Raw genomic sequence first — 13,559 nt, 5'->3', positions numbered from 1 at the left:
AATGACTCAATGATTTCGTATTAATTGATATTCCGTGTTATCTGCGCCTCGTCTAGAGATAAAGGGATTCTCAAAATCGGATTCTCGCACGATGACCGTTGTTTGTTTCGGTTTTATTGGAAGTAGGTGCAATAAGTCGGTCGGGGGTGAGGAAAGAATGCCGTAGCTTTTATATCAAAATATATTTGTGCATAGACAAGAAGACAACCGTGACAGGTAATCTCGTACCTAACATACATCAGTCATACGCCAAGGAACGCGTGCACATGCACATGCACGCTCGTGTGCGGACATGCGTGATGCGCGCGGACATACACGCGCAGGTGATGTACGCGTACACACGTTTGTTGAGTCGTGCATCACCGAGAGACCCGATAAACGTCTTAGAAAAAAAAGGAAGAGAAAAAATAAAATAAAAATAAAATAAAGTAAAGAAGAAACGTTAGACTTGTCGCACAAGTACGTATATAAGGTAATAACAAGTATCGTTCTCTCGCACGCGATTGAATCTACGAACGAAGAAGATGAAAAGAAAAAAAAATAATAATAAAAACAGAAGTAGAATGAAGCCCGCTTCACGCGATTTTTACGGTAACTCAAGGTAGAAGGGACTCGGTTGGACCGAATCCCAGGTAACGTCGGCGAATTATCTATCTCTCCTCGCTTCCCCCCTCTTTCTCTCTCTCTCTCTTTCGCCGCAATCTAATTCATCGTTTACATTAAAACGTATAGCTCTAACGATCGGTTCGTTCGACACATGCTCGCACACATTCGACATTTTTTTAATATTTTTCATCTTCACCGCTGCTCTTTCGCTCTTTCACGCTCCGTTTCTCTCCCTCCCTTTCTCTCTCGCTCTCTCACAAAAAACACGAGTCCGCTTCGTTTCGTTTCTCTAACAAAATATATTAGCTTTTTTTTATGTACATACATCTCGAATATAATAAAATTAAAATATAGAACTATAATACAAGGGCGTGTGATAAGAGTGCTTTTCTTTTTTTCTCTGTGTTTTTTTTTTTTTTTTTTTTTGTTACGGAGGGGTGGGGGGATGGTCGCGTGGTTTCACCCCGTCGAGAAGAATACGATGCACGAATCGAGAAGGTGTAGCATTGACGTGGTTGTCGCATCGGTACTGATCGCGAATTACGGTATCTCGGTATGCCTTTTTTTAGGTACTTGGTAATGAGAACGATAATCTAATTTGATCGGTCGATATCTAAAAATCTGAACGCAACGCGGTGCACGGATGCACCGCGTCCATCGCATCGTCGCTATGCGTGTAACCATTGTACGTTTCTTATGCGTCGCGCGCGCGTTTGCGTATGTGTGTATGCATGTATGTACGTATATACGCGTGTACGTTTTCCTTCGAACGCGTATGTAAGATCAGTGGAAGGTGCATCAAAAATGTGTAATGTCGAGAGAATCGAATTTGCATGCGTACGAATTGAAATATAGGCGCGCACGTGTTGGTACACGTGTACATGCAAGTACCGCGCTGCAACGAATGCAAGTGTTCTCTCGCGCGTGTGTGAGCGTTACGTATGCGAGAGTGTGATCGATGCGCCTGTGCAACATCGATGCGCGATCCGTTCAGAATCGCAACGTGTCTCCGTGTTGCGAATTACGCGATCGAATGAGGTGGCGAACCCGCGAGACACGCGGTAACCACCACCCAGTCTTACGTACTTTGAGAAAGAAAGCAGAAAAAAAAGAAGAAACAAAAGAAAAAAAAGAAAGGAAAAGATAGAAGATAGATACGAAAGGAGGAAAAAAGAAAAGAAACAAAGAAGACCGAACGAATCGATCGTTCGTCCCGGTCAATTTTCATCTATCTCCCGCGTAACCCCGGATAGGTCCCAGCGCAGAGGGGAGGACATATGGGGGACCTATGCGGACACGGCGGCCACGCGAGAGCCTCGAAAATCATTTCCTCGCATCTTCTGTTCGCTCTCTTTTTTTTTTTTCGTTTTTCTAAATCTTTTTTCTTCGTTTCGTTGCGTGTCGCGTACAGACGAATGGGAAAGTGTCCGATGCACTCGGTGTAAAAAAAGTTCGCCAATGAGCGGAGGCACTTTTCTTGCACGCGTCGAGTCGCGTGAAGTCGCGTCGACGTAAGTTCCAGCTGCCGGAAAGCTCTCCCCGGGGAAACCGACGAGCGTCTCTTCTTCCAACGAGTCACGCCTCTCCCTCCTTCTTTTATTCTCTTCGTCGTTCCTGCCCTCCTCCCTTCCCCTCTCTATCTTTCTCTCGGTTTTCCATTCCCACCGCGTCTTCTCTTCTGCCCGCGAGCTGTTGCTGCTGCTGCTGCTGCGTGCCGTTTCTCTCCAACGAACGCACGTGCACCTCGCGTCCTCCACTCCGGGAAACGAGACAAAAGACGCAGCAACGTCCGCGGCGTTCGATCCGGAACGCCGTTTTCCTTTGCTTTTACCAGCCGGATGACGCGGGCGCGAAAGGATCGAGCGCGACAACGATCGGCTGGCCGGCCGGAAAGCGGAAGTCGCTTCGAAATGACTCTCTTTCGCAATGGTATCGGCCTGAAAGGCAAGGGACGAAGGTCGATGCCGATGGACGAGAGAAAGGCGTAATAGAGGCGGCGCGATGCCACCGTGGTGCTCGACGACGATGACGTCGTCGTGCGCTACATGGGTCCCACCGCGTGTTGCTGGAACTGATCGAGGTGCCTGGAGATCTCGCGGTGCAGCTGTTCCGGTACCACGCCGACGCTGCTGAACAGAGACCTGAGAACGTTCAGTTCCTCCGTCAGCAGTTCGATCCTCTTTTTCAGCAGGTCGTTGTCCTTCACCAGCAGCTTCACCTTCTCCTCCGTCTCTCTCGATCGTACCTTCGCCTTCTCGCGACTTTTCCTCACCGCGATGTTGTTCCTCTCGCGTCGTCTTCTGTACTCGTCGCTAGCTTTGTCGATGGCCTTGGTCTGTTTCCTGGCAACAGCAGCGGCAGTGTTGGCGTGATGTTGATGCGCCATCACCGGTTTCATCGGTCCGCCTCGAGGTGGTGGTTGATGGACCGGTGCGCCGGGGTGGCCACCGGGCACCGTGGACGGGGTCAGAGTGGTGAAGGTTGGTGCTCCATTGGCGAACGGTCCGTTTGTCACCGGACTGTATCCACCCGGTGGATATTGCGGGCAGTGACGACGATAGTCCGCCGGGTCGAGCGGTTCTTCTTTGATGCTAGGCGATTCGGAGCTCGAGCTGTTGCTATCGCTACAGCTGTTGCTGCCCTGGTGATAACTTGCGCCGCTGTGCACGGGTTGCGGCATGTAGGCGAGCGTGGTACGCGGATAACCCGGCGTTCTCACATGTTTCACCGCACCGTTGTTCGCGCCTAGCATATCTAGCAGGCCGTCGTTGAAGTGGCTGTCGTCGATCAGGTGTTGCAGATCTAACGATATCTCCGGTGTGTTCAGGTCTGTCAGCTCACCGGCCGCCGCGCAGTGTTCCGCGTATTGTTGGTGAAGGCTAGCCTTGCTCGCTGAGACCTTGCTCACCACCGAGCTGCTCTGCTGCTGGCTGTGATTGTGATTCACCTGTAGGGCCGAGTTGTTGTTGTTCGCCGTGTTGCTGTTGTTGTTGTTGTTGCCCTGGTGGTTGTTGTTGTTGTTCAGTACCTGGGTCTTCTTGAGGTCGGCCGCACCGTGGGCCTGGGCCTGATGGGCCGCTGAATCGTACATGACTGGTGATTCCATTGCTCACTCGCACATCACAGATACGATATATCTTTCCGCAATCCTATTATCACCGTCTTTTATACCCGATCGAAGATATCTCCGATTCTCCGTCAAATCGATCCTCTCTCTCTGTCTGTTTGTCTCTGTCTCTCTGGCTCTCTCTCTCTTTCTCTTTCTCTCTCTCTCTCTCTCTCTCTCTCTCTCTCTCTCTCTCTTTTTCTCTGTTTTTATTTTCTCGCGCTATAGTCCTACTCCCGACTACGACAACTCCGCCGACAAACGCCCGTTGTCCACGACGGGAAACCAAGACAGGCCAAACGTGTATCGCTGTGAAACTTTACCACGAGAACGACCTCGAACGGCAAGCAGGGAATTTTCCCGTGCAGACGAGCCGAGATCTGACACTGGTCCAAGTACCAAAACGTGACCCTCGACTATTCCAATTTTCGAGGACGACGAAGACGCGCACCGCTAATGTTCGCTCGCCTTAGCAGGGCACGATTGCTTCTTCTTCGGTTAAAACCGCGTGGTTCGTATGCGCCAACGCGTTCACCACGCCTACGCGGGCTTTTTCGTGCTCGCGGTTACGATATACACCACAGGGAATGCTGAGAAAACGAGAAAACGATACCACCCGCACGAGAGCTGACGCACGACTGAGCGGCTTTGCGGCATGTCGCAAGCTTTCAATGTGGCGTGCGTCGAGAGCAACTGCATGCCTCATTGCGCTTGCGCTCGCGCGCTTCCCTCTCAGCCGCTCTCCACTCCTCTTTCCTCTTCCCGCGATCCGCGCTAAGAGCGTGGATACCGCGCGCGTCCACTCTATCGCCTATCTTTCTCGCTCACCCGCTCTCCCTCGCGCTCTCTCGCTCTCCCTCGCGCCCTCTCCCACTCCACGCTGATCCCATCGCTCCTTCTTTCTCTCTTCCTCTCCTTTCTATCTTCCCGCCCTCCCGCTCTGTCTCTCTTGCCCTCTCCACTGGGCGAAATCTTTCTTTGTTCGTCTCACGGACTGACATGCTGTCGTCCCGTCGTCGCGGCATCGCGCGACAGGAAAACTTTTCCGGTGCTCGCCTTTCTCGGTTCTATTTATAAGAACTTATACACGAATCCGCTGTTCTTTCGACGCACGGTTTTTCCATGGAAACCGACAGATTTTCCGTGCGATTTTCGTCCCTCCGTCCCGTTCCTTTTGTCTTTCGGTTGTACGCGCGCGTGCCGTCCCGATCGAAGGGGAATTGTACGCACGGAGAACGCGCGATTTGTTTCGCGGGACACGAGCAACCCGACGATTATCGTTACCGTCATCGTTGGTCACTCGATCGGAACCGATTTCTATGTAATAGCGGGTACATTTGATTTGTCAGTTAGCGCATGCTGATATCTGTCCAATTGCTTGCGTGAGATTGCGCAATTAGCAGTAACAAAGTGAGAGAGGATATTATCGATGGTAGATGCGAGATCCTTGCACGGAGTTTATAACGATGGGACAGAGTAACGACCGATGGTGCTAGTACCGAAACGTTTTTTTATCTCTATCGTAAAATATTACGAGCGGTTTCGTTCAAATTTAGAGCAACGACTCGTCCGGGAGGAAAGTTTAAACTTTACGATGTATGATTTTAACTGTTCTATCTTTGTTTCAGGAGACCGCGTCCTTTGATGTTATATCTAGGAATGCAATTTGTGCGCTGCAATGACGTCGATATACAATTTTGGATTGACATTTATGTAGGGAGAATTTCGAATATTCCTCCAAACGCGTGAATTAACGACACGAGCGACATCTCGAGAAAAGGAACAGAGACCGTTGCCAGTCGGTACAGTGTTTCCGAACCGATCCGTTACGGAAAGATCCGAGTTCGACCGAATTTCTTCGCCGTGATATTAGCCACAACAAAAAATTGGTAACATTCGCGTAAAAACTTTTCGGCAATATATGTTTTTCGCGTTCTTTTTGTGATTCGTCGTTCCCCCATTGAATACAGTGGTTCGGCAAGCAAAGGTAAGTAACGAATTTCGTTAGGTTATTTTTCTCGCGCGTTTCGTATCGGTGTGCCGTTTTGGACCTACGAGTGCCTTTGACGGAACGGTCCGTCGGTCGTACGCGTATTGTTATGACAAAATACGAGTAACACGTCATGCGAAGCTTGTTCCAATACTAGAGTGAATCGAATTCGTACTGTGGTATGATATCTCTTCTTTTATTTCTATTTTCGCTTCACCGAATACCCTTGGACAAACTCCGTACGACTTGCCTGAATATTTTTGGCCTTAACCTAAACAAAATCTGGTACATAGAACTTCGTGCAAGGTAGCAAGATTCGATCTCGTGTACATTTTAGAAACATTGCCTTTCGTTTCGTGTCCCGTTTGTTTCGTTGCGATTCTTTTACGATTGTCGAATAAATATTTTTTTCGTTTCATATCTATGCATTTTTCCGCTTAACGCGTACTTTATGTTTTCCTATCTTTTCCCCCCGTACGTGCGATAACGTTTGTGCGATATCGTTGTTATTACTATTATAATTATATTAGTCTGTCGGACGTAATTCGGTGTTTTTATATCTTACCGAAACTTGTTCTTCCAGTTTTGAAATTTTATCAAGGCTCATTGTAATATTGGGTGTCAGCGATGGCAGATGAACAGCAGCAGTTTTTTCTTAAATGGAATGATTTCCAATCTAATATGGTATCGTCGTTTAAACACCTACGAGATGAAAAAAGTTTCACGGATGTGACATTAGCTTGCGATGGACAAACTTGTAAAGCACATAAGATGGTATTATCCGCTTGTAGTCCCTATTTTAAATCTTTGTTAGAGGTATGTTATCGTACTGTCCAAAGTTTAACCGTCTCGGGTAGTGAAATTTTTCTAATTAATACTCTTTAATAGGAAAATCCGTCCAAACATCCCATCATCATTCTGAAAGATGTCGCATACAGTCATCTTCAGGCCATTTTGGAGTTTATGTACGCAGGAGAAGTTAACGTTTCACAGGATCAGTTGCCTGCATTTCTTAAAACTGCTGATCGGCTTAAAGTTAAAGGGTTAGCAGAAGCACCAGGTGCCATTAAAAGAGAAGGTTAAAGTTGCACTTATAGTTATGGTAAAGTTACATACTCATTTAAATATCGTCGACTACTTGCTTGTTCTTTTTACGTTTCTTCCAACGTGGTATTCATACTTTTCTTTTCAGGATTTTGGGAAGCGTGCGGACTGAAAAAAAGTGTAATAATGTAAAGTGATTGCGTAAAGACATATACCACACACTATAAAAAAAGAAAAAGAAAAAAAAAACACACGCTACGTGTGCACAACTCAGTGTCCTCTGGTTCATGACTTGGATCAACACACGGCGACAATGTAAATTATGCCTTTTCTTAATCTCAGTTAATGTTAATGTTGTATTGAATGTATGTATACAAATATGGTAGAGACGAAATGTTGATGTTTGTCTTGAACCCGTTGCGCCATGTGGTGGCGAAAGCAACATTGATTATTTTTTTAAAACAAAGTGCTGCAAAAACTAATAAGTGGGTCACCATAGTTTACAATACACGGGACAGTTTTGTGGATCAAATGGAAATGTTAAAAGACATCTTTACAACTGCTGTTTTTAAAACGGATCTACTGACTCACTATACTTTCCTATCGGCGGTCCCATGGTAGATCTGTTTACGAGGCATTCAAATTTCTCGAGTCTATACCGAGTGTTGGCTAAGCGCAATCTTTTTATTAAATTCTTTATGACGGAGAATAGAGCAATACCATATTGTAATATAATGCAAACAAGATATATTCAAGAAATAAGAGTTTATGACGTAACTATAAGCCAATGTGTTAGTAACATAGGACAATTTTGCCAACGCATTCGCTGGTATTAACTTGCAAGAAATTTCGTTCGTATCGTGAATAGATCTGCGATACCCCGATAATCCCATGAAAGAATGTTAAATCAAGTTTACTGGAAGTTGTAACATGCGTGTCGTATATTGCTCTCTTTTGTTATCTGCAGTATGTTTGGTTTATACGTATACACACTGTTATTTCTCAAATCGTCAAGGATACTAGCAGATTATACGCGTGAAAAGTTGATTCGATGTGACGTTAAAATTGGACAAAACTTTCGCGTGGACGAATTTGTCGTATCCTCGACGATAATTCAAGAAGTAATCGTGAATACCTGTACAACCGAATATAATGTATGTGGATTGATAAATCGTGTCGTTTCTCGCTGATGAATATTTATAATTGGAACGATAATAATAGTTTCGCTAATTTTTTATTAATTCAATCGGTACCAGTTACCTCTTCTAGTGATCATGATTTTTTTACTTAACCAAATACTGCCAGTATTTATACCGGCGTATTCACAATATTACCGATAGACCAAATTTATTTATGATAATAATATATTAAGGGTTGAATGTCTTAAATCGAGGGAAGGTTATTGTAATATAAGCGAAGCAAATTTTTGTAAAGTCGGAGCGCACAGTTCCTTTCCCCTCCCGATGAATCAGGATAATCAGAGATTTAAAGAAAAAAAAGTCAGGAAACATTATCGAGTCAAGAAATACGTATGTATTACTGTACGTTACACACAAAAGCTTTCGTATCGTTTACTATGTAATCACAAGTGTCTAAGAGTTTTTACTCTTTTCATTTCCAAGTGCTACTTTTACGTCTCTCGCAAGTCTACGAATTATATCTTTCACTTTATCTATTTTTCTTATATCTCAATATATTCGTTTCAATTCTTGACTCTTTTTATTTTTTTCTTTCTTTTTTTAAACATTTTTAGCATGCTGCGATTTAAAGGAAAAACAAAAACAAAAAAAAAAAAAAAAAATTAGATATATTTACGTTTGATGCGATTATTGAACTCATATTTAATGACCACGAGTACTTGTACGACACCGAATGCCAGTTTAGGATTATACGCTCGTATCCTATACTTGAAGCATATTGGAAACAAAACCGTGCGAACGAATTAGTCGTAGCACAATTTTTTTTTCTCTTGTTTATTGCGTCGGATGCCCTTGTGAACGATGTCACGATTGTACGATTATTTCAGAGCAACAAATTATATTCGATAATCAGCGAAATTTTTGTCTTGGTTATTAACGAGCGAATTCGGTAAGAACGATCGTCGTATCTACGAACGATGCGATACAAGCGTACGAAATGGGACCAGCCGCAACGAACGCCATTCTGTAAAGGTACAATTGGAATTGACTTTGTCCAGTCTTCGTTAATAGTTGCACCGTATATTCTTTTCGATGTATGTCCGATCGCGTACCAATCTCTTTACTCGTTTGTTTGCGCAAGCAAGAGTAGAGTCGAAAGAAAAGTCTTCACAGCCATCCGATAGCAAGTCGTACTCCAAAAAGCAAAGGAAAAGTAAGAAAAATGAATGACGACCGTGTCTGTTCGCAGTATTTAAGACAGCCTTTAACATTAAGATGGTTGGGTTCAGTTCCTACAATGACACGTTTATCGGGCATTTGGTGATTGAAATGCGAATCGTACCGTGTGTATTTGCTAAAGCGTCAAGTCGAGCTGTAATACACCTTAGAGTAGAAGATGTTATATGAGTGATGATTCGAGATAAGTTCGCAACTTGTTGATAAGCCTTCCTCCATATTCTTAAACAATTACGTTACACAAGCATACGCGTTCAGGAGCTACTGTAAGTTTTTTACTCTCTTCTTTATCCGAACCTTTTTGAGAACGACCGATTTGCGATCTATCGATTTACCGAAGTTTTACCGACGAATCTTTCATTCCTTTTATACTGCTACCTTTTGTCGCTAAATTCTCTATTCTCCTTGTTCACCTTTTTAAACATGATATTCGTTTTTTCCTTTGCTAATTATAATGTGACTCGATGATGATTATGATTACAATATGACGATGTTGAGATATAAAAATAAATTGTGTAAATATATCATTTTCGTAAAACCGTTGCTTTTCCCTTATGCCTTCTGACTTCAGTGGGAGATAAGACAGAAAGCGTTCCTTTCGTTTCACGTACAAAGACATATTTACTCGTTTACAAATGTACACGCACAACTACACGTAGTAGGAAAAATAGTAACATACATACACACACGTATAAAAATAGTTCGATAACTTGTACAAAATAGAAGAGTCTAGCGAAGAGTCGAGGTAGATTGTCAGCTGGTAAATCTCATTTTCAGTTGCACACGAATGATTCACCATCGTCCTGCAACTTCTCGTTCATTCGTTGCGTATATCTGAGGGAAAAGAGATTTCGTTAGAAACTGACCGTGTGCTCGAACAGCTAGGATTAAATGGTCGCGTAATAAATTTGTATTCTTACTCTGTGTCGGGTAGTTGAACACAGGATACCTGGGTGCGAAAGGTCTGTTCGCACCGAACACGTAACTCGAATCATTGGATTCCTTGATATGCTCAGTTCCAGACATGCATTCTTCGTAAGATGGCGGTGCTAAACGGAGGGAACAGTAACGAATCTTAGCTTGTTACATTTTCATTTACTCGCATAAATTATTACTAATGAAATTATTAGTAATAATTTAACATAGTAATAAAATTGTCACTAATTTCTTACGTATTTCTAGGTTGACGGCAGAGGTGCTGGGCTGGTCCGGATGAACGAAGCCCATGTGTCGATTCTGGGCTCCTGTTTGAGGATACGGTGCGTTAAATTGCTCCGGTGACACCGTCATCGGCAACGGTACCGTTATTATCACTGGCGTGTTTTGTCTCACGACCGACGGGACAGGCACGACGTTCGCATCCTCCATAGGTGGTGCAGAAGGAGGACAATAAAGTGGTACCGTACCGATGAGAAGAGGGTAACTCTTCTCGATTTTACAGTGCCTGGTGGAAGTCGGAAGACAAAGCGTTGATAATGAATCGAAGATAATAATTACGTTACGTCATAGCTGTTATCTTATCTCTTAGATTTCACCATTACTTCGTGTATTACGACTATTCAAATATTTTTCAGCTGCGGGATTATATTCCACTTCGTCGAACGCTACTTACGGTCCCGAGACGTGGACAGTGACGATCACTTGGTACTCCAGGTTTATTATGCTGCAATATTTGAGGTGAGACGGTGGTATAGGTGGTACCAGAATATTCGATACAACTCGGCCACGGGCCGAGAACGGTCCCGAGTCGCTCGTGGACTTTAGTACAGCGTTACTAGTTTGCGTTTTGCTGTACGGCGAGTTCGCGTAAAAGTCGATTTTCTGAAAGCAGGGAAAGAATAAACGAATAATTTCTCAACGCTCGAGGAACCGATACTTTCGCCGTTTCGAACTCGTCACTCACTTTCGCTAGTTTGGTAGTGACCTTTGAAATCTCTACGCTACTCGATGAATTCTTATAGTCTAGTATCGTGTTTATTGACTGTCCTGGAACATATCCGGTGAAAGGCATTGTGATTTCCGCCCTTATCGAACCTTGATTGATCACGCAAAGGCAGCAGAAATTTTCCACCACTTCGTCTTGGATTCCCAACTACTCTATGAAAAAATCAAACAAATGTATATGACGATTCGTGGAAATTTCGGAAATCGATCTTGTAATATTTAAGACGCAAATACTAGGTTCTTACGCATCTTGCACGATACTCGTTCAAGTCTAAAGGTGAAATAACGGTAAACGCTGTTTTACATTCGTGATTAAACTTCCATGGCCTATCCATCATGGCCTTCACCGTGTATCTTATGTGTCCATAGTAGTGTTCGAAGCTGCTCGGAATGCTATGGGGTAGCTGGAAGGTAAATGGATACTCGTGGTAACCAGACGTGATTCTGACCAGTGAGTCCGCTGGAAATTACGTAAAATGCATCATCGACATTCGTCGTTTTTCCTTACCGTTCAACCGTTTACCCAAACCTTCGAGCTCCTTAAACTTTGTAGGATTTTACTCACGTCTTTCTCTGCCAGTGCACTGTTGCACGGCTATGTTGTACTGCAGATGTAGGTATTCCTCCGAATTGGTAAAGTTTGAATGAACGGTTCTGACTTGGCCGTTAGCATCTTTCCTACTTTGCGATTGACTCCAACACACATTAGCTCCTCCTCTCGCACTGAAGTATAGTCCTATAATCGATCATATAGTCGATCAAATTTTGAGCAAATTCAGTAAATTTTTAGTAACCGATTCTTTTTTTCAGAGTCGATGCCGTTGTCAAGCCGATTAACGCGATCGAGTATGGAAATTTATGCGATCATCGAGGCTCGAAATTCGTTACGAACTGGAAGAGTTATTCCGAGTGCCGCCATGTTTGTACGCTGACGTCTTCGATCGAAAAACGACGACCATGGATCAGTTGGTATTCTCGTCCCATGATTTATTTCTACGCGCACGCCTAATGTCACGTGTTCGCTATTGTTCGTCAAATCGACCAGAAAATCGTGCGACGGTCGAAAACACGAGTTTTACGAAATTCCCCGGATCGACGCAACGTGATCAGGTTGGATGAGGATTTGAGACGCACAAGACCGCTCATTCGTGCGACTGTTGGCACACGCGTATCATCTGACACCGAGCGCAGCATTACGACAATGGCGTCTTTGTTGGCAATGCGATTAAAGTACTCGCGAGTTGTGCACCATCGCTGTGCCACTTTAGACGTTAATTCCAAAAGGAACGAGACGATGCAGTTTATCGCAAAGGAATACATCATAAGGGAGCTATTTCCAACAAAGTAGCGAAGGTCGCGTTGCGGTTTAACTCTTCGTTTATGTGTCCTCGAGTATCGTGTCGAAGGTACATATTTTGTTATAGATAAGATAAACAGCGTTTAGTTCTCGAGAAAAATTCGCCAGCCATCGAATAAAACCGAATTTAGATAAAATCGATTGTTTCTCGAATTGTATTGCGGCATTTACGTTTGTACGCTTATTAAAACCGATATAAACGGTCTATAGCAATCGATACAATATCGAGTAACGTAGTTATAATATTTATCGCGTAAATGTTACACGAATGCGATTAAACGCAGCACGAAAACGACCGTTGGAAACAGAATCTGCATGAATTTCCGAGAAGCGACTGTTGGCGGCGCTAGTGTGCACTGCTCGGATGAGGCAGAAGTCGACTGGTTAATCAGTATTTTCAACGCGATATCTAGGCTGTCTAAAAATATTCCAACTTCGAGAAGATACGACAATCTGTCAATCACAATCGCGTAAAACCTCTTTTAGAACAAGTAGGAAAACTTTGCTGTAACGCTGTCTCACTACCGAGGACACTCACTTCTCACGTTCGTGTCTCTGCTTACGTTCACGATGATTTTTCCACTGACCTGTTCGCCGGCCATGTACGCAGCATTTGGCCGGTCGAACTGCACTTGAAACGATTTCAACGACGGCATGATTCAGGCACACCGTTTCAGATTGGTATATGGTTGTGTCGAATCTTCGTTACCACGCGAGCTTGTCAGAAGTTTTCGAAGAGGGGGAAGCGCGCGGTCGTTTCGCGAAGCACGTCCAAACCTTGCGAATCCCGTTCCGCTATCGACTGAATCGTCGTTTCCCTTACGTAGATATTATAGCGTGGCCAGAGGATTCGAGGAATCATCGTATCTTTGAGACCGCGAATCGATAGATAAACATGTGAACTGCACGTCACGATCGGCGATATCCGGCAATTGGCGATAGCGATGTTTGTCAATTGGCAGAAATCAAAAGCGATAAATGGACAACCATTGTTAGAGGTGTTCGATCGTGAAGAGTAGTTTGACACGTTGCGTTGCGAAGTAAGTCGAGAACAGTACTGATAGTCTTTTCTTATTGGCAAACAATCGAAACTGTGTACCCGAGGACAGATAATCGATATTTTAAGGGCGCGTGGTT

The 13,559-nt window shown here is 44.2% G+C and overlaps 3 protein-coding genes across 8 annotated transcripts; 1 reads left to right on the top strand and 2 right to left on the bottom strand.

Annotated features, from left to right (window-relative positions):
- Window positions 1-1,011: 1,011 nt before the first annotated feature.
- On the bottom strand, window positions 1,012-4,379 carry LOC108555273 (slow border cells). Its single transcript, XM_017910848.1, has one exon. The coding sequence runs from the start codon at window positions 3,710-3,712 to the stop codon at window positions 2,648-2,650; it is 1,065 nt and encodes a 354-aa protein (XP_017766337.1). The 5' UTR covers window positions 3,713-4,379; the 3' UTR covers window positions 1,012-2,647.
- A 1,060-nt stretch (window positions 4,380-5,439) lies between these two features.
- Window positions 5,440-8,181, top strand: lolal (longitudinals lacking protein-like). 5 transcript variants are annotated; one of them, XM_017910835.1, is made up of 4 exons: window positions 5,440-5,699; window positions 6,286-6,518; window positions 6,591-6,780; window positions 6,895-8,181. In XM_017910835.1, the coding sequence occupies exons 2-4, from the start codon at window positions 6,330-6,332 to the stop codon at window positions 6,936-6,938; spliced, it is 423 nt and encodes a 140-aa protein (XP_017766324.1). In that variant the 5' UTR covers window positions 5,440-5,699; window positions 6,286-6,329; the 3' UTR covers window positions 6,939-8,181. The 5 variants fall into 5 exon arrangements, with proteins under 5 accessions (XP_017766324.1, XP_017766328.1, XP_017766325.1 ...); XM_017910839.1 differs by having other exon boundaries at window positions 5,451-5,699; window positions 6,591-6,804; XM_017910836.1 differs by lacking the exon at window positions 5,440-5,699 and adding an exon at window positions 5,749-5,881.
- A 1,516-nt stretch (window positions 8,182-9,697) lies between these two features.
- Window positions 9,698-13,350, bottom strand: LOC108555264 (arrestin domain-containing protein 3). 2 transcript variants are annotated; one of them, XM_017910832.1, is made up of 8 exons: window positions 12,961-13,350; window positions 11,631-11,801; window positions 11,311-11,525; window positions 11,025-11,213; window positions 10,734-10,942; window positions 10,294-10,565; window positions 10,042-10,170; window positions 9,698-9,955 (listed from the first exon to the last, which is right to left on the bottom strand). In XM_017910832.1, exons 1-8 carry the CDS (start codon window positions 13,076-13,078, stop codon window positions 9,939-9,941), a joined length of 1,320 nt encoding a protein of 439 aa, XP_017766321.1. In that variant the 5' UTR covers window positions 13,079-13,350; the 3' UTR covers window positions 9,698-9,938. The 2 variants fall into 2 exon arrangements, with proteins under 2 accessions (XP_017766321.1, XP_017766323.1); XM_017910834.1 differs by lacking the exon at window positions 12,961-13,350 and adding an exon at window positions 11,958-12,519.
- Window positions 13,351-13,559: the final 209 nt, after the last annotated feature.

This window comes from Eufriesea mexicana, unplaced genomic scaffold, assembly GCF_001483705.2.
Source record: "Eufriesea mexicana isolate 0111107269 unplaced genomic scaffold, ASM148370v2 scaffold168, whole genome shotgun sequence".
Lineage (NCBI taxonomy): Eukaryota > Metazoa > Arthropoda > Insecta > Hymenoptera > Apidae > Eufriesea > Eufriesea mexicana.
Note: the sequence above shows the minus strand (reverse complement) of the source record. Positions and strands in the feature narration are given on the sequence as shown.